Below are 24,226 nucleotides of genomic sequence, written 5' to 3'. Positions count from 1 at the left end.
AAAGGGCTTCAGCACAGCAAAGGAAACCATCATCAGAGTGAACAGGCAATCTACAGAATGGGAGAAAAATTTTGCAATCTACCCTTCTGACAAAGGTCTAATATCCAGAATCTACAAGGAACTTAAACAAATTTATAAGAAGAAAAAAAATCCCATAAAAGAGCAGACGAAGGATATGAACAGATACTTCTCAAAAGAAGACATCTACGCGGCCAACAAACATATGAAAAAAAGTTCATCATCACTGGTCATTATAGAAATGCAAATCAAAACCACAATGAGATACCACATCAAGGCAGTTAGAATAGCGATTATTAAAAAGTCAGGAAATGGCCGGGCGCAGTGGCTCACGTCTGTAATCCCAACACTTTGGGAGGCCGAGGCAGGTGGATCACTTGAGGTCGGGAGTTTAAGACCAGCCTAACCAACATGGAGAAACCTTGTCTCTACTAAAAATACAAAATTAGCCAGGTATGGGGGCACACGCCTGTAATCCCAGCTACTCAGGAGGCTGAAGCAGAATTGCTTGAACCCAGGAGGTGGACGTTGCGGTGAGCCAAGATGGTGCCATTGCACTCCAGCCTGGGCAACAAGAGCAAAACTCCATCTCAAAAAAAAAAAAAAAAAAAAAAAGTCAGGAAACAACAGATGCTGGCGAGGCTGTGCAGAAATAGGAACACTTTTACGCTGTTGGTGGGACTGCAAATTAGTTCAACTATTGTGGAAGACAGTGTGGCAATTCCTCAAGGATCTAGAACCAGAAATGCCATTTGACCCTGCCATCCCATTACTGGGTGTATACCCAAAGGATTATAAATCATGCTACTATAAACACATGCACACATATGTTTACTGCAGCACTATTTACAACAAAAGACTTGGAACCAACCCAAATGCCCATCAATGATAGACTGGATAAAGAAATTGCGGCACACATACACCATGGAATACCATGTAGCCATAAAAAGAAGGAGTTCATGTCCTTTGCAGCGACATGGATGAAGCTGGAAGCCATCACTCTCAGCAAACTAACACAGGAACAGAAAACCAAACACCACCCGTTCTCACTCGTAAGTGGGGGTTGAATGACAACACATGGACACAGGGAAGGGTACATCACATACCAGGGCCGGTCAAGCACTGGGGGGCAAGGGGGAAGGAGAGGGAGGGACAAATACCTAATGCATGTGGGGCTTAAACCCTAGATGACGGGTTGATAGGTGCAGCAAACCACCATGGCACATGTATACCTATGTAACAAACCTGCATGTTCTGCACATGTATCCCAGAACTTAAAATTAGAAAGAAAAAAAAAAGAAAAGATATCTGGAAGACAAACCTAATGCATCCCGGAGGAGCACACAGGTAGAGAGGTTCTGATCACCAGTCCTTTGCTCTAAGTAGCGTCCTCATTCCAGCCTAACACATGAAGTGTCCTTGACTAACCAAGACGTGTTCTTGACTAATTATGGTAATACATAAGGCTGGTGTTGGAATGGTAAGGTGGAAAAGAAGCAGTTTGCCCAAGGTTTCTTTCTGCAAATTTGGAAATAACAGAAGATGCCTCAGAGCTGAGCTCATGAATGCAGGGACAGAGGGTTGGCCTCTTCTGTAACCCGCACTCTGAGCTCCACTCTGGCTAACGCATTGTAGTGGGTGCTCAGGTCAAGCTCTTCCGAGTTGAAATAACTTGTTGAATTCATTATTGGGTCTTGAGAACATTTTTTAAATTATTCACACATAATTTAGCATTCAGCAATTAATACAGCTGAGGAAACTGAGAGCTGGCAGGCAGTTAATTTCAAAACCCAATGCAGCATTACCAACTAGGTATAAAATTTCTCTTACATACCCACCAACCAGACAAAGCACCATCAAGAAAGTTTAGGTCTCTAAAGACCCCTGACAGAGAAAATATTCAGAAGGAAGAGCTTTCCTCAAGATGAAAACACCCACAAACCCTTTCCTGTTGTTAGAAGGACTTGGACTTATATAAATGCAGAAGTGAAGTGCTGAGAGTAGCCTTTGGAGTGCTAATGTAGTAGGGGTGAGCCACCACGCCCGCCAGTTATCCTATTTCTGAAAATGTAGTTTGCTAGACTCAATCTCAGAGGTTACCCACAGCATTTCTCTTTAAACTAAAATGTATCTCAATTTTATTTTTAAAGAGCAGAATGAAATGTCAAATGATAAAACATTAAAATAGCCCCAAATCAGGCTGGACGTGGTGGCTCTCCCCTGTAATCCCAGCACTTTGGGAGGCCGAGACGGGTGGATTACTTGAGGTCAGGAGTTCAAGACCAGCCTGGACAACATGGTGAAACCCTGTCTCTAATAAAAACACAAAAAGTAGCCTGGTGTAGTGGCAGGTGCCTGTAACCCCAGCTACTCAGGAGGCTGAGGCAGGATAATCACTTGAACCTGGGAGGCGGAGATTGCAGTGAGCCAAGATCATGCCACTGCACTCCAGCCTGGGCAACAGAGCAAGACTCCATCTCAAAAAAATAAATAAAATAAAATAGCCCTAAATTAAAGTATCGGATTACCAGTATTGGAGTACTGGTTACTGGATTATTCTTGGTAAATATTTCCCAAATAAAAGTACTGAAAAAAGAAGTATTTCCATTTTCTTTAATTTTAAGTATTCTGATCAAAGTTGTTTTCATTTTGTGTTGATTAAAGAATACTGTATTGCCATGATTTAAATTAAACGCTTTTGAATGGATGGAATTTTTAACCACTTTCTGTCACATGAAAGTAATTAAGACATCATCCTAACTTCTTCTAGCATAGGATGGCACCCAGATATTTGTGTCTCAGTGGCATCAGAAACCTAAAATGAATCAAGATTGTAGTTCACTGAAAAGTGAAATATTATTAATTCTAATTGTAATAGGACAGAACTGAAATTAATCTTTCCTTTAAAGGGGGGTGGGGGTACTTATTCAACAAAGGAATCAACATAAACAAGATCATAAAAGGGTAATAAGCTATTTAAACACATTTCAGGCTGGAAGTAGTGGCTCATGCCTGTAATCCCAGCACTTTAGGAGGCTGAGGTGGGTGGATCACCTGAGGTCAGGAGTTCGAGACCAGCCTGGCCAACATGGTGAAAACTCATCTCTACTAAAAGTACAAAAATTTGCCAGGTACAGTGGCTCACATCTGTAATCCCAGCACTTTGGGAGGCCGAGGCAGGTGGATCACGAGGTCAGGAACTCAAGACCAGCCTGGCTAAGATGGTGAAACCCGGTCTCTACTAAGAATGCAAAAATTATCTGGGCATGGTGGCGTACACCTGTAATCCCAGCTACTCTGGAGACTGAGGCAGAGAATCATTTGAACCCGGGAGGCAGAGGTTGTGGTGAGCCGAGATGGCGCCATTGCACTCCAGCCTGGGCAACAGAGCAAGACTCCATCTCAAAAAAAAAAAAAAGTACAAAAATTAGCGGGGCGTCGTGGCATGTGCCTGTAATCCCAATTACTCGGGAGGCTGAGGCAAGAGAATCGCTTGAACCCGGGAGGTGGAGGTTGCAGTGAGCCGAGATCACGCCACTGCACTCCAGCCTGGGGGACAAGAGCGAGACTCTGTCTCAAAAAAAAAAAAAAAACCACACACATTTCAGAAGTATTGATATATAACTGATATGCTGAATATAAGTTATTTTTTCTATTCAATGAGAAGGTCCAGTAGGATTGTTTTTTAGCAATATTTTGTTAGTTTCCTCAGCTTACAATATTTAATTGAAAACGATATAAATTTTTTTTAATCTGCCCATTCAGACATTCTACTAATTATCACTGCTCTTCCCCTTACTGCAACTAGCTTGAATCATTGAGGCCTCAACGCATTTAACTCCAATCATAACCTCAGGCCACGAACTGAACAACATCCACCAATGTGATGGAAAATGCTCCACCATTTTCATTCCATTTTACGCAGATCCTAGGCTCTTAAGCACACACGGTGAATGTCTAAGGTTCAAGTATCAATTGTACTAGCCCAGAAGTATTTCTGAAAATCCAGGAAACATAGGTTTCCAAAGGCTGACAACCATACAACTAGAGTTAGCACATATCCAGGGACCCTCAGAGGAGTGTGGTGCTAACTTGAGCTATGGAAAGCCTCTGTGATGAGCTTTTGTAGGTAGAGAGACCTGTGAGGCTTTCTCAGGAGGGCTGGGAAACAGACTGCCTAGTTACCAAGAAAGAAATGTTCTCTTTCTACCCCAAATGGTGCTGTTCTTGACTTCAAAAACAAATCAAATGAGGGGCAAATTAAGGAGGAATAATCAAGACTGTGTGAGACCTGAACCGGTCATAGGAGGTGGTTTGGCCCACCATAAGGCTTCTGATTTTCCCTGCTCCCTTTCTCCCAGGTTGAGATTATACCAACAAAAAAAGTCACTGAGGAAAAATGAGAAAAAAATACATTTCTTTGGGTGCACATCCACAGGCAGCCAAAATATTTTAAAAACCAACAAGGACATAGAGTTATAGATCACACTTGATCCTGTACGCTCACGGAATTCCCTGTTCATGCTCACTTTTAACCTTTTAACTCAGGAATGTAAAGTATATTTTGTTTTGTTATGTTATGTTATGTTGTGTTGTTATGTTATGTTATGTTATGTTATGTTATGTTATGTTATGTTATGTTATGTTATTTTGAGATGGAGCTTCACTCTTGTCACCCAGGCTGGAGTGCAGTGACGTGATCTCGGCTCACTGCAACATCCGCCTCCTGGTTCAACTGATTCTCCTGCCTCAGCCTCCCGAGTAGCTGGGATTACAGGTGCCCACCACCACCCCCAGCTAATTTTTGTACTTTTAGTAGAGACAGGGTTTCACAATGTTGGCCAGGCTGGTCTCGAACACCTGATCTCAGGTGATCCACCTGCCTCAGCCTCCCAAAGTGCTGGGATTACAGGCATGAGCCACTGCACCCGGCCAAATGTGAAGTAAATCTTAAACTCAGTCTGTCCACTGAAGACAGTCATGGAGCTCTCTCTAAACTCCCTAAAGCAGAAAAAAAGAGAAAGTTTCACTATTATCATTTGACTGTTTTGTGAAAAAATATTTCAAGATTTTAAACTACAGTAGAGGTCAGGAAGCCACTTAAGAGCACACAAAAGAGAGGTGGGAAAAGGATAACTTAGCATCTCTGCTGGTTGACTAACACATATAGACAATATAGAAAATTATATTTACCCCTAGTGTTTTTTTAAATCATAAAAAAGCATCTATCTGTCTTAAAGAGTAAGCACTCCTAAGGGACTCTAAGATTTTCTAAGCCTCAGTCTATACACATTCGAAAGGAAACAACCAAAATAACTTTTCACTTCACATAACTATCATGTTATCAGAACCTTTCAAAGAAAAGGTTACATGGGTTATGGGAATATGCAATGCAAATAAAGCAAGCACTGAGATTTTTAAAAATTTTCAAACTTGACTATTAATATACTATACTTGACTGAAGTCAAAGCAATGTAGGACATTCTATAGGCAAAATTCAGAGGTTTGCTTAAGTTTTGCAAAATGCTCACACAGAATGAATCATTTAACATCAACATAGATATCCTTGACATCAAAAACAACACAAAACACTATCAAATTTCTTTAAGAAAAGGGTTTCAAGTACCATTATAAATATTTGCAATATTTTTCTAATGTATAATAAAGGTAAGTACAAAAGATCTGAGGGCCTGATGCGTTGTAGTTTTCGCAGGGGAGAGAACTGGACGTGTTTGATATCAACATGAACATTCATTTTGCCTAAGATTTACTCATATTTGGTATAGTAAATGGCATATTTCTTAGAAAACCAATGATTTTAAAGAAGGGTGAATTTATTTTCCTCTTGTAGACCATGGCTAACCACAGAATGGCACAATTCTGGAGCAATCGGACCTCACCCAGATATAAAAATAGCAAAAAGGACTTTTGCTGCTGGCAGAAAAGTAACAAACATCTTTATTGATACTAGAAGGGCAGTGTTTTAAAATTTTCAATGAGGCACTGAAAAAAAATCAGTTTTTATCAGACAATACAGAAAGGGAACAATTAAATTGTATTTTACAAAACGTGAAGTAATTGAATCATTCTTCAGGGGAAAGAAAGGTGAAGAAAAAGAATAAAAACCTGAGGTTGAATGCTAAAAATGTGACCCCACCTAAAGCACTGAGAACAATTTAGGCCTTAGTTCCCTAATTTATGAAATGGGGATAACACTATCTTCCTTCCTCATTCTACAAACTGTTGTGAAAATTCAGTAAGGATCATAAAAGGATTCAGCAATGAGACCACTCCTCTGAGGTCCCTGGATATGTGCTAACTCTAGTTGTATTGGTTGTCAGCCTTTGGAAACCTGTGTTTCCTGGATTTTCAGAAATACTTCTGGGCTAGTACAATTGATAATTGAACCTTAGACATTCACCGTGTGTGCCTAAGAGCCTTATTTCTTATAATGTTAAAAGAAATTCCAGTTTTACTCCAAAAGAGGTTAATTATAAATGTAAGGGGATTATTATTTTTCAGTATATGCCCCAAATTTAAGTGTCGTTTCAATTTGTTGACTTTTCCTAATTAACTTTATTAAAAACCAAGATGGCTCCCAAAGATTGTCATCTCTTGGTATTCAACTTATTGAGTAATCCTTTCCCATAGAATATGGGCTGTACTTCATGTCTCATGTTTAATGAACAAAGTGAGGCAGACTCAGTGACTGCAACATAAAAGACAATGTGATGTCACTCTCCTTGGCTTTCTTGTTTTACTCACTCTGGGGGAAGACTGCTGTCATGTGGTGAGGAACTAAGGCCTCCAGCCAACAACCACATGAGTAAGCTTAGTAGTCAACCTTCCAGCCCCTGCTGAGCCATCGGATGACTGCAGCCCCAGCTGGCAACTTGACTGCCATCTCCTGAAAGATCATGAGTCAGAATAATCCAGCTAAAATGCTGACATTGTCCTGATCCTCAGAAAACATGTGAGATAATAAATGTTTGTTATTTTAATTAGCTGGATGTAGTGGTACATGCCTACAGTCCCAGCTATTTAGGAGGCTGAGGTGCGAGAATAGCTTGAGCCTGGGAGTTCAAGTCCAGCCTGGATAAGATACCAAGACCTCATTTCTTTAAAAAAAAAAAAAAAGAAAGAAAGAAAGAAAAGAAAAAAGGAAAAAAAAGAAACGAAAGAAAAATGTTTTAAATTGCTAATAGAGGCTGGGCACGATGGCTCACACCTGTAATCCTAGCACTTTGGGAAGTCGAGGTGGGTGGATCACCTGAGGTCAGGAGTTCGAGACCAGCCTGCCAACATGGTGAAACACTATCTCCACTAAAAATACAAAAAAAAAAAAAATTACCCGAGTGTGGTGGCAGGCACCTGTAATCCAAGCTACCAGGGAGGCTGACGCAGGAGAATTGCTTGAACCTAGGAGGTAGAGGTTTCAGTGAGTTGAGATCACACCATTGCACTCCAGCCTGGGCAACAAGAGCTAAACTCCATCTCAAAAATAATAAATAATAATAATAATTTTAAAAATTAAATTGTTGATAGATTACTAACAGAGAGCTCTTTTTAATTTTTATTTTTTTCTTCTGAGACAGGGTCTCTATTACCTAGGCTGGAGTGAGCTGGTGCAATCTCAGCTCACTGCAATCTCTGCCTCGCAGGCTGAAGCAATTCTCATGCCTCAGCCTCCTAAGTAGCTGGGACCACAGGTGTGTGCCACCACACCTATTTTTTTTTAATCATTTTAGTAGAGATGGGGTTTCGCCATGTTGGCCAGGTTGGTCTCAAATTCCTGGCCTCAAGCAATCCACCCGCCTCAGCCTCCCAAAGTGCTGGGATTACAAGCATGAGCCACCACGCCCAGTCTAATACAGAGCATTTGACAGCATTCTGCTTTGCAATTAAAATTTAGTCAGTCACTTTGTTGGTTACGTATGAATTACTTTGTCCATTGGTAGGTATCATTGTTGACTTGTCTGGTTGTTTCACAGTAACTTTAGGTGCTATCTGCTTAATTTATTATAAACAAACATATCTTAAGTCTGATGTTTGTATCCACCTATTATATTGCAATAAGCGAACATCTAGTTGGGTTTTTTGTTTTGGTTTTGTTTTTACTTCAAATAGATTTTTCTTCTGTGCTTCCCAGTAAATTTTTAATGGAATTTGACTTTCAGGGAGAAATACCTATGAGGAAAATTATATTTTCATGTAATCATACTGAATCTTGTAATTCTAAAAACCAACCTATTCTTACCTTATTTGATAAAAAAAGAAAGAAAAGAAAGACTGATTTGTGAAACCTATTCTGGTTCCACCAACTCTAAAATTTTCCTTTTTCCAATGCTTATTTTGCAGCCCTGTGCAACTGTTCTTTGCAGCCAGCCTTATGAAGGTTTAAAGAACCTTCATACCTAAAATGCCCACAAAGAGATGTTATTCCACTAAGGCCAAAGATTCACTCGGAAGTTTTAAAAGGCTGGGTACAGAGGCTCATGCCTGTAGTCCCAGCTACTCAGGAGTCTGAGGTGGGAGGATCACCTGAGCCCTGGAGGACGAGGCTGCAGTGAACCATCATCGCACCACTGCAGCCTAGTCTGGGTGACAGAGTGAGACCCTGTCAGAAAGAAAGGAAAGAAAGAAAACAAAATTTTAATGAAGTAAAAAGTTTTAAAAACCCATTCACAAAAAAGCAAAATCTTTCAACCACAATTTTTCCCCTTCATTCTGAAAATAAAGAAGAAAAATAAGAGGAAAAGGGAAGAAATAAAAGTAAACTTTTAATGATATTACAGCTTCAATCTTAATTTATTCAAAAATATTTCATGAACAGCCATTTCCACTACTCAAGGCACTCAAGGTGCACCTGTGCAAAGAAAAAATAAGACCCAGCCCTCGTGGAACTTCACATTTTTTAAATTCAAAAGAGCAGCCCAGAAAATAGAGTTGGCTATTTTTGCAGAAGCGTTAAGATCCATCACAAACGAGGGAAGTCAAATATTAATAAAGTGCTGAATTACCAGGCTCCCATGTGCCACTCTTCTATGCGCTACCATCTATGATTTGCTAACCTAAGTTTTCTAAGACATGCGCTTTACCTGACCACTATAAAGTGATTACTAATGAGTTATTTCATTCTGCATGTAAGTTATACATTTTTTTAAATGCTAATGCCAACTATCAGAGTAGTCTGGGGCTTTTAATTTTGTTTTTTAAAAAGGTCCCTTAGGCAACTGGAAGTTTCCTTTCCTTTAGCCTTAATGATTATTTTCCACATCCAGGGAACAGAAGCAGAGTCCATATGGCCTTCAATTTCCTTAACTTAAATACAGAAAAGTGCAGTAGTAACCAAAACACTTTTCAAATTATTTAAAAGCACGATTTTTCACCACTGAATTTTCCTATGGCACACTGTGTGCTTTTAAAAACCATTTGCCTTGTATCAGACATTTAACAGGCAGAATGGCCAGGTGTGGTGGCTCATGCCTGTAATCCCAGCACTTTGGGGGGCCCAGGCGGGCAGATCACCTGAGGTCAGGAGTTCAAGATCAGCCTGGCCAACATGGTAAAACCCCATCTCTACTAAAAATACAAAAATTAGCCAAGTGTGGTGGCGGGCACTTGTAATCCCAGCTACTCGGGAGGCTGAGGCAGGAGAATTGCTTGAACCCAGGAGGCAGAGATTGCAGTGAACCAAGATGGCGCCACTGTACTCCAGCCTGGGCAACACAGAGCGAGACTGTCTCAAAAAAAACAAAAAACAAAAAACAAAAAAAAAAACAGAACTACTCAAGTTTTTACTTTACAACATGTTTTCTGGACATATGAGAATCAAATTTTCTTAGAAAGTGGTTTAAAACATCATCTATAGTTGGCTTCGTGTTTAATTGGAGAGGGTGTAATTTAGATTGATGTGGAAACCTGTTCCTCCAATTATATGAAAATAGAGGCTTTTTTTTTTTTCATGAACATGTATTATGAAATACTATATAACTTATAGGACAGTCACATATTCAGCATATGTATACATATTCTACATTTACAAAAGAATTTTAAATGGTTTAACATAACAAACACAGTAAGATCATCACATAAAGATTAAAATGTAGGGTACTTTATAATGGAGAAAATAAAATAATTATTATTTTACTAATAAGTAAAATCATAATTGATGAAAAACAGCCACTGCAACTAAGACCTAATTTGATTTTGAGTTTCCAAACAGCTATCATCATTAGATAAGATCCATACGAGTTCATCCTGTCTATCAAGAAAAGGACTTTTCCCTCTCACTCATAGACAAGCCTATGTGTAAGGGATACTAAACATAAACGACAGTATCTTCAACAATGTTTTACAGAAGATACAGATTTTCATGTGGCAGAGACTGTGAACTGGATTCAACCCACAGCTGTCTTTTTTTGACCTTCAGTGTCTATAAAAATTTTTGAATTGTTTAATATTTAAAATATTTAAAACTTCAGATATTTAACATAATAACTCTAACTTCCACCTTCTCTTGAAAAATCAGATTTGAGAACACTGGCCCTACATTTCCAAATGGCAGCAGTTGGCTGGAGCTGACTAATAGCTGCCCCTCCTGCATATCCAGACCACCCTCGCCACCACATACATCATCCACCCCTGTAAACATATGGTGATCTCTTACAAAAATCCTACTACAAAAGTTATGTGCACAATAAGAAACCATGGGTCTCTGAAGGCCAGTCTGTGGGAGGCTAGAGTGATGGGGTACATGGCAGGGAACAGTGCTCAGAGTGGGGTGTCTCTCTCTCTCTCTCTCTCTCTCCCCCTCCCCGCCTGGGCATCAGAACCTCTCAGGGGATCTTTAACAACACGTAGCTAAATTCCAAGGACTTTCAGGACTTTCCAAGAGTCCTTGGCCAATCATTGAGAGAACAGTATTTTTACTGTTTTAAAGTAATATCCTGTTTTTGAACAAAAATCATGTATGCAGGACTGATACTGAGGGGGAGTGTATTAGAGTACCACGGCTTGTGACCCAGCTCATTTGTTGGGCATTCGTTCTAACTAACTGAAAATGTTTTGAAGATCACTCCTGTGTTCATGGAGCCCCACCTTATACAACAGATAAGAGGAAGGCTGCTCTGCCTCAAGAAGGATTAGGAAGCCAACTCTGTTTCCACGTCCTGAAGCAAAAACTTGTTCTCGATGAATGAATGGGTCCCGTGTCACCATGCCCATCACTCTTCAAAGGCAGTTGACTCTAATGGCTCTGCCAAGAGCCAGAGTGCAATCACTGGCCAAAGAGCTCCCTGGAAAGTTCCTGAAGGGCATGCATTCTATGTTGTTGACTATAGAAAAATCCATAGATTTAGTAGTCTGGCATGCAGTTGGCAAAGCAGACATCTGTTACCAAAATGAAAGTGACAGGAAATAGAGGGCCAGTCCATGGAAAGCAGATGTAGGAGTAACAAGGGCAGGGTCTAAACTTTCCTCAAGAAAAGGCATTGTTGTCTGCTGAAGGGCCAAATCAGGGAATGGACTCAAGACTCAGAATTACACACTGTAGGGTGGGTGCTTACAAACTGTGTTTTAAAGCAGCAAACCCCTTTTCTAAACCAAATCTTAGACTCAACTCCAATTCTATATATAAAACAGCAACAAATGCAGCTGTCTTCGTACTGCACGGTGGATAAGAAGCCAGGATTCCCACGTACATACACCCATTCGTCCTTCCCATAAATTGGCATCTCCTTGGAATCCTAAGGCTGTATGGAACAGTGTTTAATAAAAACTGCCATAGAGAACAAAAGATACAACGTTGGCCTAGAAATGTGTGAGGTAGGTATTAACACCTTGACCATAATTGATACACGTGAACTAAAGCCACTGATCAATTTCAATATCCAAATCATTGTTTTGAAACCATTATTGAAATAGACACAACATACCATTAATATACAAATCAATGAACAAAGAGCCAACTCTTCCCTGGCAAAACTCTAGTGATGTAGAAATAATTATATTAGAACCAACCACCTGTTCCTGGGCCCTCTGTAACTCTCAAAATGCGTTTTCGACTTACCTACTTTACAAATCTAAATCTCTGTCTTCTTTAATTCAAATAATTGAGTAATCTGTACCTTTGTCATCTCAAATATTTTGAGAAAAATATATAAATATTTTTTTAAATAATAAACAGCCAAAAATTTCAAATACTAAGCAACTAGTATTTTGTTCTCTATTCCTAAAAAGGGAGAATCAATTCCACATTTTTCAATATCTGAGCTTAAAATTTGGTTTCTCAGATCCTTGACTTCATCATCTTCAGTGGTGGCACAACTCAGGGAGTTTTACAAGGCTTAGTTTACAAATTCAGTGTCCATGACTTGAAGACATCACTATCAGTTCGAAAAGAAAGGGGTAAACAGTAGTACAGCTGGATCCAGGAGAGAGGCTAGATTATTCATGCATCCACAACATTATTTTTTATCCATCAATGGTTTAAAAACAAAAAATAAAGATGTTTTCCCTTTCCAAAGAATAAATACAACTGCACTTCAGGGGAAAAAAGTAACCCACATTTTCAACCACTTACAAAAGCCTACAATGTTAGACCCCCACGACCATCGAAGCTCATGTGTCTGCTGCACATTCCAAGTAAGCGTATGCCACAGAACCCATACATTCCAACACATTGAGCAAGCACACACAGGCCTCCCCGGCTGCCCCAACCCTCGGCCAACCAGGGGGCAATGGAGCTGCAGGCAGGCCTACACGCCAGGCACCGCACTGCCAGCCCTTTCCAGCCATCCCCAAGGAAATGCAAAGGAGAAGGAGAATAAGAGAGGAAGTGGCTGGTGTGAGGCCTTAGAGAAAGAAATGCAAAACCTTTTTTGGGGCAGGCCAACCACATACTCAGAGTTTTTAAGTGTCAAAGAAAAGAATATGTTGTGTGAGACTCCCAGTCCTGCTGTCACCGTTGGAATCACTATCTTCCACACACTATCAGTGAGGACCAGTCTTTGCCACGTGCTCTGGAAGTAGAGAAAGAAAATGCAGAAGCTGTACACATGGTTTAGTCACCTACGCTTCTATGGTCTCCTCCTTTCTCCTCTCCTCCCTCCCTTTCCCTCCTCCCTTCCTTCTTTCTTAATAATTGAAGAGGCGCAACTGCACTTTTTCAGGGTTAAACTGCTTTTATCATCTACATCTGACTCTCTCAAATAAAGAAGCACAAAACATTTTACTTCAAAATCTTATTCATACAATGATAAAGAAAAACATCCACTGAAATTTCAAAGTATGCATTGTTAAAATCACAAAGATCAGGAAGGACCAAAGTAAAAGGTCTCCATGTAATCCAAAAATACTATATAGCCTATCCTCACATGAGCTTTTTCAAAAACACCCTCTATTTCATGAATTGGTATGAGGTTAACCTGTCCAAAGAATCACCACTCGATTTTTTGTTTCATTTTTCAAAGAGAAAGAGAAGATATAGTATACAAATGTCTTTCCTGGTAATCTTTTAAGCTTTATTAGAGGTTCTTGACTGAGGAAAGTAATTATTTTATCTCATAAATTACATAAAATTACATTCTTGTCAAAAAGCATGGCGTCTATCTAGAAGAAAACCTCTTATATATCTCATTTCATTGGTAGTATAACTATCTGAAGTCCTGTGTTACTAAACAAAATAATAACAAAATGCATGAGATAAAAAAGTAACAGATGCATAAGATACTTAAGTATTGTATCAAAAAGTGCTTTCACTGGCTTTTTCATGTGTCAAAGAGGTTTAAAATGTTCTAAAGTTAATAAGGTGAACCATTTTCTAAAAAGTAATTTACAAAAATTCCATATTTTCCTTCTCTAAGACACAGACATTTTTAAAAATACATATAAAAATGAAAGCATGCCAACCTTTGTGTAACATCTGTATCCTAAACAAAAAACCTCAAGTTTTTTTCAGGATTTGAAAAAATATGTATATCTGGGTCAAAAGCATGGAACAGACCCTCCTCCCACACTGCATACATGTATGTTTTTTGCACTTAACTGTCAACCGCAATGATTTTTTTTTTAAAAAAAACCTCTTTCTCTTTATATAATTATAAATGTTTCTACTACAGGATGACTTCAAATTAAGACTAACACTTTTAATTCTTTTCAATTACATTAAATTAAAAATATACAGAATGTCAGCTCCTAATCTTTCTCAGCATAGGTTTTATATATGGAAATTTTGTCTCTTATTCCAAGGTAGGAATAATATAAAAAGTTACTCTATAGCCTGTGTACATATTATCACAACTTTCTACTTCATTGCTAAGGTTCTGCTGCAGTATTCAAATGAGATGGACAGCAAGGGTAAGGTAGTCACTGCCTTCTGAAGTTTTGGTCAGGAGAAAGGAGTTATTTTAGAGTTTGAAGCTTTGGAGCCCTTTGTGTAAGAAGGATAAAGATGGATCTCTTCAGGCTGTGGGGAGGATAAAACAGGAAGCCTAGTCCAGTGCCTAGCACATAGCAGCCACCCAGTATTAGTTACCTCTCTTCCTCTCCCCCATCTCCTGAGTTAGAATTCCATAGAAAATGCTATACACCACTCTGGAATGCATTAACTTGAAGAAATGCATGGGCAGTTGGAAATAACCTTCTTTCACCTATTTTTTTTCCTTGATAATTCCTCCCTCCCTCCCACCACCACCATAAACAGTCCACAAAAGTTAAAGGAAACGAAAATAAATGCAGGAAAAGTTTACAGTTGAGGGGAAATGAATTGTACTTCACATGCTTTGTTATTTAGCGTATGTTTTTGAGCGATTGTAAAATTAATAAAGAACTCTGAGAACTTTATGGATACTATCCCTATTAACACTCACCCCATACTCAAAGGAGAGGCCCAAGGCCTTATTCAGTACAGAAAGTGACATAGAGAGAGATACCACCTCTGGGAAAGACCTGGCAGTTCCTACCAGGGAAACACGTAAACCACAACACAGGCCTGACCTCTGCAACAGGCTGTCTGAACCCCGTGAAGAATCTACCCAGGAGAGTTCTTGAGCTAGACTTTCATTTACCACATGGCACATAGTCTTGACCCGGGTGACGGTTCGCTGTCTAATCTGTGTGGCTCAGATGTTGAAAGAAATGTTTGTCTTATGTCAGGAATGCAACTGCTGAAAAAAGCAAAGTAACAACAACAACAACCCTACAACCTGCTTAGGTATACTCCCCACTTCTGTCCTTGGGCAACACAGAGATGGGAAGAGGTGCAATGCTACTTTTAAAATTACCTCTGTTTCTAATTATTTTTTTCTAAAAATTATAGCAAAGTACAGATCACTGAGACCGATGTAGGATTATTGCGAAGGTTCAATTCACAAATGTATTTTCATATATTTCTACCACTCTTGAATAGCACTCTTTGAACTTTGTAACACATTCAGCTGACTTTTTAAATTTAAAACGTTAAACGGAGAGGAAGTACGGTGGAGTGAGACTCAGGGACCTCAGAAGACCTGGGTTCTAGCCCTACTACTTAACTAACAGTCATGTGGCCTTAAGCAAATTATTAAGCTTCTCTGAGACCGAGTTTCCTCATCCAAAAAAAAAGAGATAATAACAATTGTCCTGTTTTTCAGAAAATTATTATTTGGAATAAATGAAATTATGTGTCAAAGAGGCTGGAACAGCATCAGTACTGTATGAATATAAGATGCAGGCACAAAAAATACTCCTCCCTGAGATAATATTACTAGCATTGTTTAAATACCAATACATGAAATCATCAACCTTTCTGATCACATTTAAAACAAAAATTTAAAAATTCAAGCTTCCCACTAAGGCAAGTCCTTACTTTGAGACACATTAATTGTATGACAATAAGAAAAACTGAAAATACAATTCTTTTTGCAATGTTCCCATACAAATTTTTCTGGTCATTAGATGTAGCATTTATTATGATATGGGTAAATAAGAGAAAGCACAAAACATGCATCAAAACTCTTAATTTTCATTTATCAGACTTATTAAAATATCTGCTTTATTTATGAAATGTCCTTGACACTAAACAGAATGGGAAAATCCTTACTGAGTGTTCACATTTTAAGAAATAAAGTGTAGAACACATAAATAATGAGGAATAAACAAAATGTATCTCAAAAATACAGATGTTATTTAGTGAAAAGCAGAGGCTTAGGGAGGAGACATAACTATCAAATGATGGAATAGGGCTAGCTTTTGGGCTTGAATGCCTCCTATTAATGCAAAAGCATCCATTTTCACTGTTGTACTTATTCTATCTCAATCATCAAACTCTAAACCAAATTAAAGAAATAATTATTGTATTCCTTCTTCTCTTTGGCAGCCAAGCAATGGAATCTGAAGTTTTCTACAGAAGAAAGTAATTTTTCTTCACTATTTTATGGAGAGACCAGACTAAAATCCATGATCAAAACAGGAAAAGTAAAACCTTAAAAATAATGCTCTGAGCACTCTGCAATTTTGCTGCCTAAAATAGAACCCATAGAGTCCATGCCACCAAATGAAAATTATAAGTTTGTAAGCATGAAGTCAAATTATAAAGTAAAAGATTTAAAATGTTTTAATGGTGATGATAAATGGGAGGAAAGACTTATCTTCGTTGGTAGGTGTTTGCTGTTTATTTGCTATTATTTGTTCAATGATACTGCTTTTGAATGAATACCCAAAATAATTTGAACTTGAATTTGAATATAAGAAGGATAAAACTTTACTAATAAATTCTGGGGGCATGTTTTGTTAAACAGAACACTCCCATCTCTCAGTTTAAGAAGTTAATCATAGCTTTTGAGAGATAATGCTTTGACTGAAAGTTTTAGAGCATAAACTCTAAAAATTAGCTTAGCCAAGCCCACTACTTTATAACACTGAAAAGAATACTGAAGACACTTTTGTGATGTTTAAATATGATTTTTAAAAATATATTTTGAAATATATTATTCAGCATTTTCAGGTCTCCAAAGAAACTATTTCAATATAACGCTTCTTCTAATGAAGTTTACTCACTGAGAGCACTTGTGTTATGCAAAATACCATATTGCTTTTCAAAGTATAGAATTTCTAAACGAAAGTGCATATTCAAATCTTGAATTTTCTGGCACTTAAAAAATGGCTTACAAAATCATCAAAGCCTTCACAAAATCATTTGTGACAGGGGACAGCCAAGTAAAAAGGAAGGAGGGCAGATGCTGCACAGACAGTCCTTTCAGTAGCATGCTCACTGTAAAAGCTATTCCAGGTACCTATGACTTGGCTTTCACAACAAGGTTAACCACCTACAAGAATTATCCATCACTCAAGGCAAATATCACTGCACTTGATTCCCTTTGCCACAGGTTTCAATCACCAAGCAACTTTCTTGAGCCTTCTCAGGACTGCATTCCAGAGCAACTGTTGTTCAATTAAAGATCTCCTGCTCCCTCTTGATACCATCTACCTGAAACTCTCCCCCACAAAAAACATACACACACACTTGCACATACACCACTGAAACAGAGAGAGGAAATATTTAGTTCAAATAATGTCCTCTAACAATTCTGACCAATTGCTCATCTACTTTTGAGGGTTTCATAAAGGACTTGGAAGAGTGATTCAGCTACAGACAGCAAATATTTAGAAAAGCTTGACAGTATCAAATATATAAACAGTTCCTGTTGAAATCTGGTTTTCATAGCTTTTTTGACTTTTAATAAATGTGCCTAAGTCACTATCCTTTTATGCATAATTCAAAATCATTTACATTTCCCCAGCACAGTACTTGAAAATCTGGAGCAACCTCCACACATTAAAAAAACACAAAAACCATGTGTTTACTCAAAATAATAGTGAAATGACAATTTTGATATGCAATTTGTTCTAAATCTTCTTTTAAAAATATTTTTAAAGTTAAATGCTTTTCTCTTAAAGAAAACATATTGTATTTTAGATCATCAAGTATAAAAGACTTTGTACAAATATTACTAATATTCTCTCATCTTCTCTCTACCAAAGGATAATCTCAGGTTAACACAATAAAAAACAAAATGCTTAGACCATCTCTTACTGGTCATCATACACCTGGCCATAAGTATAAGGAAACACACAAAAAGCACTATTTGGCAGCTGTACTACATATCACAAATCACCCTTTGGAATTAATGTTTAGGTGTTCAGCCATTAAATAGTTTTATAAATTGTTATATTATGATTTAAAAATTTTTATGTATTTGGTGAATTGAAAAAAATCAAGCAAACCATAAAATCTATTTGATGTATAAATCTCATTGGTTTCTAACATTTAATTAAATGAGGTAAAAGCATCAAATAACCAGTCTTTTAAAAATGTAAACTAGAATTTTTAACCAATGTCATCAAATTCATTTTTTCCTGTATTGCTTCTATTTTAACTCTAATACTTATCTCTTCGAGGTCATACCGATGTGCAACTCTCTATGGTATTACCTAGCACCATGTGAAAAAATTACTAACAATATTTTTTTTTTCCTAGGAAACTAAAAGTTTAACTCCAAAGCCAAATCAAAAGTAATCTTACAGTTTAATATCATGTATTCTGTGTTAATATATGTTATATCTACACATGGAATCTATGTAAGCAAATGCAGGTATTAATTTCTAAGTCAACAAATTCTTAAAATAGGAAGATGCCACACAATTTTAACCTAATAAAAGTCACTTCTGTTTTTAGAAAACTAAAAATTGATGCAGCAAAAGACTTTGCTGCAGCAAAAGACTTTACTGCAGGGAGGGCCTGAGATTGGGTGGTTTTTTCTTCTTTTTGGTATTTAATTCAACGATACACAATGTAGTACATACAAGCAAAATACAATTGAGATACTGTTTTCTTTAACATTCCTATAGGAGACCAAATTCATTTGCATTGGAGTGAATACAATTACTGATTTTTAACTCATGAAAGACAAATTCATAGCTTTTTCCTACACTATCTCATAGTATTCACACCATCTCAGTGAAAGAATGTCTAGAACCACTTAGTTACTTCCTAGAGGTGGGCAGCAGTTGCATTTTTCAAAGTTTTGTTTCTCACAGAATCATTCAACTTTAGGTACAAAAGCACATTCAAGTTAGCATGTTCAAAACAAGGCATGCAATATGTGTGTATGTGTGTGTGTGTATATATATATACACATATACACATAATTTTTAAGTTAATCTTCATCAACACCAAAAATGAAACTTCTGTCAAGGAAGTTTCCAAAACTTTTAACAGCATTTTAAAGCTTACCAGCTTTTTCCTCTTTAATAAACATTTGACCATATGTACTACCAAGAAATACTGATAGAGAAAAAAGATTCAAACACTTTTATTCAACAGAGCCTGAAACCAACAAAGAGAAATAAATGCTTTATGTGTGGTTGACATTAGAATAATTTGCATTCAATAAGAATGAAACATATGTTGTAAAAAGAAAAGAGTTTTCTATTTCTAAGTGACCTGAGAAAATAATGGTATCTAGTCTATTACACTATTATAAAATGATGCCAGAATATTTAACAAAAGATACAATTGGTAAGCAAATGGCATGCCAATAATTTCATAAGATAAAAACATCTCCTCCCAAACTATCATTAACTTTAAAAAATCTATGAGATATAGATATTAAAACTAATTCTTGAGAAATCAAAGAAATCACTACAATACAAAGAAAATGCACTCAATTGTTGAACGACTTTTAAGTAAGCAAGCAATGAGGATGAACTGTTTTCTTCCCATTTTCACTTCAACTAACACAAAAACCACATATAGAATTAACTTAACACTGCCAAATTTACTTCTAACTTGTTAATATTCATAGAAATGCAACACAAGAACACCAAAATAGTCTCCATATAACATAAAAGCTTTGGTTTCAAATGTCACAGTACCCTGGGTTTAGAAAGCCACCAACGTGGTAGTGTCCAGGACATGAGAACATACAGCTGCTTCATCCCTGAAGTCTGATCTCAGTACACAATACCGGTCATTAGCTATCTCTCCCTTAGCCTGCAGTACAAGTAGCTAATTTCTGCATTTAAACTAATAAAGGAAAGGAAAAAAGATTAAAACCATCCAATCAGAAATGATGCAACTCCTCTACAGCAGCAGCTTATGCATACATTTGGAATGTTAAACATTTTCAGTGTAGTGAATCATACACAGCGCATTTTAATCTACCTCCTGGGTATTTCACATCGCCCACATGTTCAAAGAAATCATCAACTAATAGGGCTGTATAAATCCTAGAATGCTCTTTACTTAATTTATACTAAAAACTGGGGACATGCCTTTAATTCTGAACTCTTAAACAGAATAAGATTACTTAAATGACACTCTGGCTAACAGCAAATAATCTTCATTTTGAAAGAAAAAAGATAAAAAGTAGTACATCTGTGAGAAGTTTTAGGAGCTGTTAATAACTTTAGACAAACCAGTATTTCACGTATACTACAAAATCAAATGCACACTGCAACATGAAATGAGACACCAACAAAGATAAAATTCTAGTGTTTTTTTTTTTGGTTTTTTTTTTTTTTTTTTTACTAATTATAACCCCCAAAAGTATTCATGACCACAAACAGCCAACAGAATTAGACATTTACAGAAACATACTGTATCAAATATTTGGGGTAGTTATTTCACTGTTCAATATATTCATTCTGCAAATTTTCAAGTGTTATGAGATAGTAATTTATATTTGCAGTAAATAATATATCAGAAAGCTTCAACTTGGACTTCTCAAGCAAAAAATATTATTTTAAAGAAAAGTATACAAATTTAGAATACCTTATTGAAAACCAATTGGTTACATATTACATCTTTCCCAACAGAGGCAAGAACTAGCTTAATATTACACATGAAACCGCAAATCATAACTCACCTTTTTTAAATTAAAAAAAAAAAAACAGGATTTAAGTAGTTTTCTCATATTCCACAGAAGTCATTAGCAAATAGTTATTCTGTTGCTTACTTAAAACATATCTGGAAATGTGGCACACAATTTTTTAAAATCCCTTCAACAACACATCTAAGTATTTACAAAACGAGGGTAGTTTGTTTTAAAATCTACTCAATCCTGGCAAAAATCAGGTGGTTACACTGTTGACTGATAAACTGTAAAAGTAGTAATCAAAAACTTCACTGAACAGCTCCAGTCCAGCTACCTAATGACTAATGGTGAAGAAATGTATGTGAATGGGATATAAACTAAGTTTCGACACACAGCAGAAGAAAAAAATTTAGAATGAGTAATAAAGGGCCCAATTTAAAGTCCACAATAAACTTTAAACAAAGATGTTTTCTCATTCTCTTCTCATGTTAGCAAATCACTGTGGAGAAATCCAACCTCCACAAAACTTGTTACTCCGTCATTAACAACAGTGCACTTAAATATAACTATAGATTTCACAAGGGTATTTATTTTAGCCGCAAACATTTCTTACAAGCAACAACAACAAAATGCTCAGAAGCTATACTCAGTAGTCTCAGTGACTGAAAAAGTCCGGCTTTTAACTGCCATCCAATCCAAACAACCCACTTCTTTAGAAAGCTATGCAAAATATTGACCCCTTACTGAATTATTTTACTATTCAACATTAAACTATCTAAAAGAGAAAAGTAATTAATCGCTAAGTTTAGTTAAGCAATTTAGCTGACATAGTAAATATTTACTCTTCGCATCTCACAGGAAGTCTTGACAAGCATTTGCTGCTATTCTGCTGGGGGTAGGGGCGGGAGATGGGGGTGGGAGGCAATTTTTGATAAACAAGTTACAGGGTCCCAGCGAACTGAACATAGCTAGTGTTCGCCACCCCGACCCCCAATTAGGCACCAGATATTTTCCAAGAACAGTAAACACCTTATATAATGAAAGTAAAAAAAAAAAAAAAAAAAAAAAGTAGCTTTCTAAACTATGCATCTCCACTAACGAAACAAACAAAAGCCCCTTTAAAAACTACCAAAAGCACGTTTTCTAAAGCTGTGTGTACGTTTTTTACTTATACGTAAGGCCAATCGCAAAAAAAAAAAAAAAAAAAAAAAAAAAACAAAAACTAAGCAAAGTATATTTACCTTAGCTTTTTAGAGACTGAGTAATCAACTTCCATGATTTTCCCATGCAATTCCACTTTACCTTTAAAACAGAAATTAAAGCACTCAGAACCTTGCTTAGATCAAGCCCGCGGGGGTCTAGGAGGGGCACGCACGGAACTCCACGCTCGGGCTCCGCCTTCGGGCGCCCCCAAGGGGTCTCCTACCCGGATCGAGCTGGGCGAACTTGGTGCCCAGTGGAAAGAAAGGTGGGCGCCCCGTGTCTCGGGACAAGGCGGGAAGGGTGCGAGCCCGGGTCGGACCCCAGGTATAGCCGTGGGTGGCATTACCGGAAAAACAAATTTAATAAAGAGCGGCGCCAATTTGAAAGGATGAGCTCATTTGAAACTCAAGCTGCAGGGCTGGCGCGGCCCCGCTGCTCTCCCGGCCCCCACCTCTCCATTCCGCTAACCCGGGGCCCGAAGGCTCCACCGGGCTCCCCTCCCTGCCCTCTCCTCCCGGTGGCCCCGAGAAAACGAGCCGAAGCCCCCCGGAGTCCACCGCAGCGAAAGCCCTGTCCCTGCCCGCTCCAGGGTGTCACCTTGGCCTCGCCGCCGCCCCGCCCCCACTCCACACGCCGGTGGGGAAGGGGCTCCCGCCCGGCCGGGGTTCGGGGGGCGCCGGCCGGGGTCCGGGGGCCCGCGCGGCTGGGAGCGGAGCGTGTGCTGGGGAGAGTTGGGGAGTGCGCGCGCGCGAGTATGTGTGTGTGTCGCTCTCCGTCTCCCGTCTGGGCTCCAGCGCGCTCGCGGGCCCCCCGGTCGCCTCTTTCCCGGTTCTCAACCCGGGCCCCCACCGAGTTGAGACAGGGCACCTCGTAAAAAGGTGCTTCTGGCCGAGCGGGAGGCGGGGGGACGGGCGGCGGAAAGCCCCCAGCCCCGAGTTCTTCTCAATAAAATCGGACAAAAAATTCAGAGAAAAATAGGAGCGCTTGAGAGAGCAAGCGAGAGGGGACTGAGGCTCGGGAGAGGATCGAGGGGATGTGCCGTCGTGCGAGGGCTGGGGCTGGGGGAGCCCCGAGACCTCGAAGGGGGTCATCAGGGTGGCGCCGAGGGGGTGCCGAAAGTGGGGGGCCGTGGGGCGAGGTGGGGAGGGGGCTCGAAAGGAGAGTGCGGCTCGGGAGACGCCAGAGGGCGAGAGGTCCTGGGCACGAGGCACGGGAAGAGAGAAGGTCCGGCCGGGGGAGGAGGAGACGCTGGATTTGGGGAAGGGGGTACCCTGACAAAGGGGGTGACAGGAAGGTCAGGGGAGAAGTGAGACGGGGGACGCTCAAAGGGTGGGGGGCGGGGGAGCTCAGAGACCAGCCAGGGGCGCCAGGGGAACGAGGGGGTGCCCCTAAGGAGCCGGCGAGCCTCGGGAACCCTCGGAGTGGCACGGGGGGCGCCCCAAGGCTGCGGCCCCGAGGGCTAGGGCAGAGTCCGGAGCTGTGGGGGGAGGGTAGCGGGCCGTCCCAGGAGCGGGCTGGCGGCGAGAGTTGAGGGTCTGGTGCGTGGAAGTGAGCGTGCGGGCGCGGGAGCCGCCGCCGGGCGCCGCCCGCCGGACTCGGCCTCCCTCCCGGCGCCGTCCCGGCCTGAGCGGGGCGAGGCGGGGGAGGGGGCCGCGCTGAGTGCTCACCCGAGAGGGTCTCGATGGCGCGGATGGCCCAGTTCTGGTCTGGGTAGTCCACGAAGGCGTAGCCGGACTTGAGCAGGACCTGTCCCGCCAGGGGCAGCTTCCTGTCCCCAAAGAGCTGCCGGAGGTCGTCGGCGGTGACGGCGGGGCTCAGGTTCCCGATGTAAAGCTTGTTCATCATCCGTCTCTTCCCCGAGAGCCCGCGGCTCCCCCGGCCCGGTACCCGGCGCTCCTCGCCTCCTCCGCTGCCCTCGTCTCTCCTCCTCCTCCACCCCCCCTCCCCGCCCTCCGCCCGCCCGCCACCCACCCCCACCCTCAGCCTGGCTCCCCCCACCGCGGCCGGCCCGGCCCGCCCGGGGGCAGAGGCGGAGGCGGGGACTCGGCGCGGCTGCCTCCTCGGGGCAGAGTCCCGGGCCGGGCGGCGGCGCGCGGACAAAGCGCTCTCTCTGCCTCCCTCTCTCTCCCTCTCAAGGCGGTGGCGGGAGG

The 24,226-nt window shown here is 40.0% G+C and overlaps 1 protein-coding gene across 4 annotated transcripts in view; it reads right to left on the bottom strand.

Annotated features, from left to right (window-relative positions):
• Nucleotides 1-24,004, bottom strand: part of IGF2BP2 (insulin like growth factor 2 mRNA binding protein 2) — a 186,166-nt gene extending 162,162 nt beyond the window's left edge. For 2 of the 4 annotated variants that reach the window (XM_007971841.3, XM_007971842.3), the window contains exons 1-2: nucleotides 23,744-24,004; nucleotides 22,115-22,175 (exon numbers count right to left, since the gene is read on the bottom strand). In XM_007971841.3, coding sequence (XP_007970032.1) covers nucleotides 22,115-22,175; nucleotides 23,744-23,921 — 239 coding nt within the window. In that variant the 5' untranslated portion in view covers nucleotides 23,922-24,004. Of the gene's footprint in view, nucleotides 1-19,932; nucleotides 20,064-22,114; nucleotides 22,176-23,743 lie in introns of those variants that run through there. The other 2 variants (XM_007971845.3, XM_007971847.3) reach the window with 1 other exon arrangement.
• Between the last annotated feature and the right edge of the window lie 222 nt (nucleotides 24,005-24,226).

This window comes from Chlorocebus sabaeus, chromosome 15 (assembly GCF_047675955.1).
Source record: "Chlorocebus sabaeus isolate Y175 chromosome 15, mChlSab1.0.hap1, whole genome shotgun sequence".
Classification (NCBI taxonomy): Eukaryota; Metazoa; Chordata; class Mammalia; order Primates; family Cercopithecidae; genus Chlorocebus; species Chlorocebus sabaeus.
The sequence above is the reverse complement of the archived record's forward strand: the minus strand, read 5'-3'. Positions and strand labels throughout refer to the sequence as shown.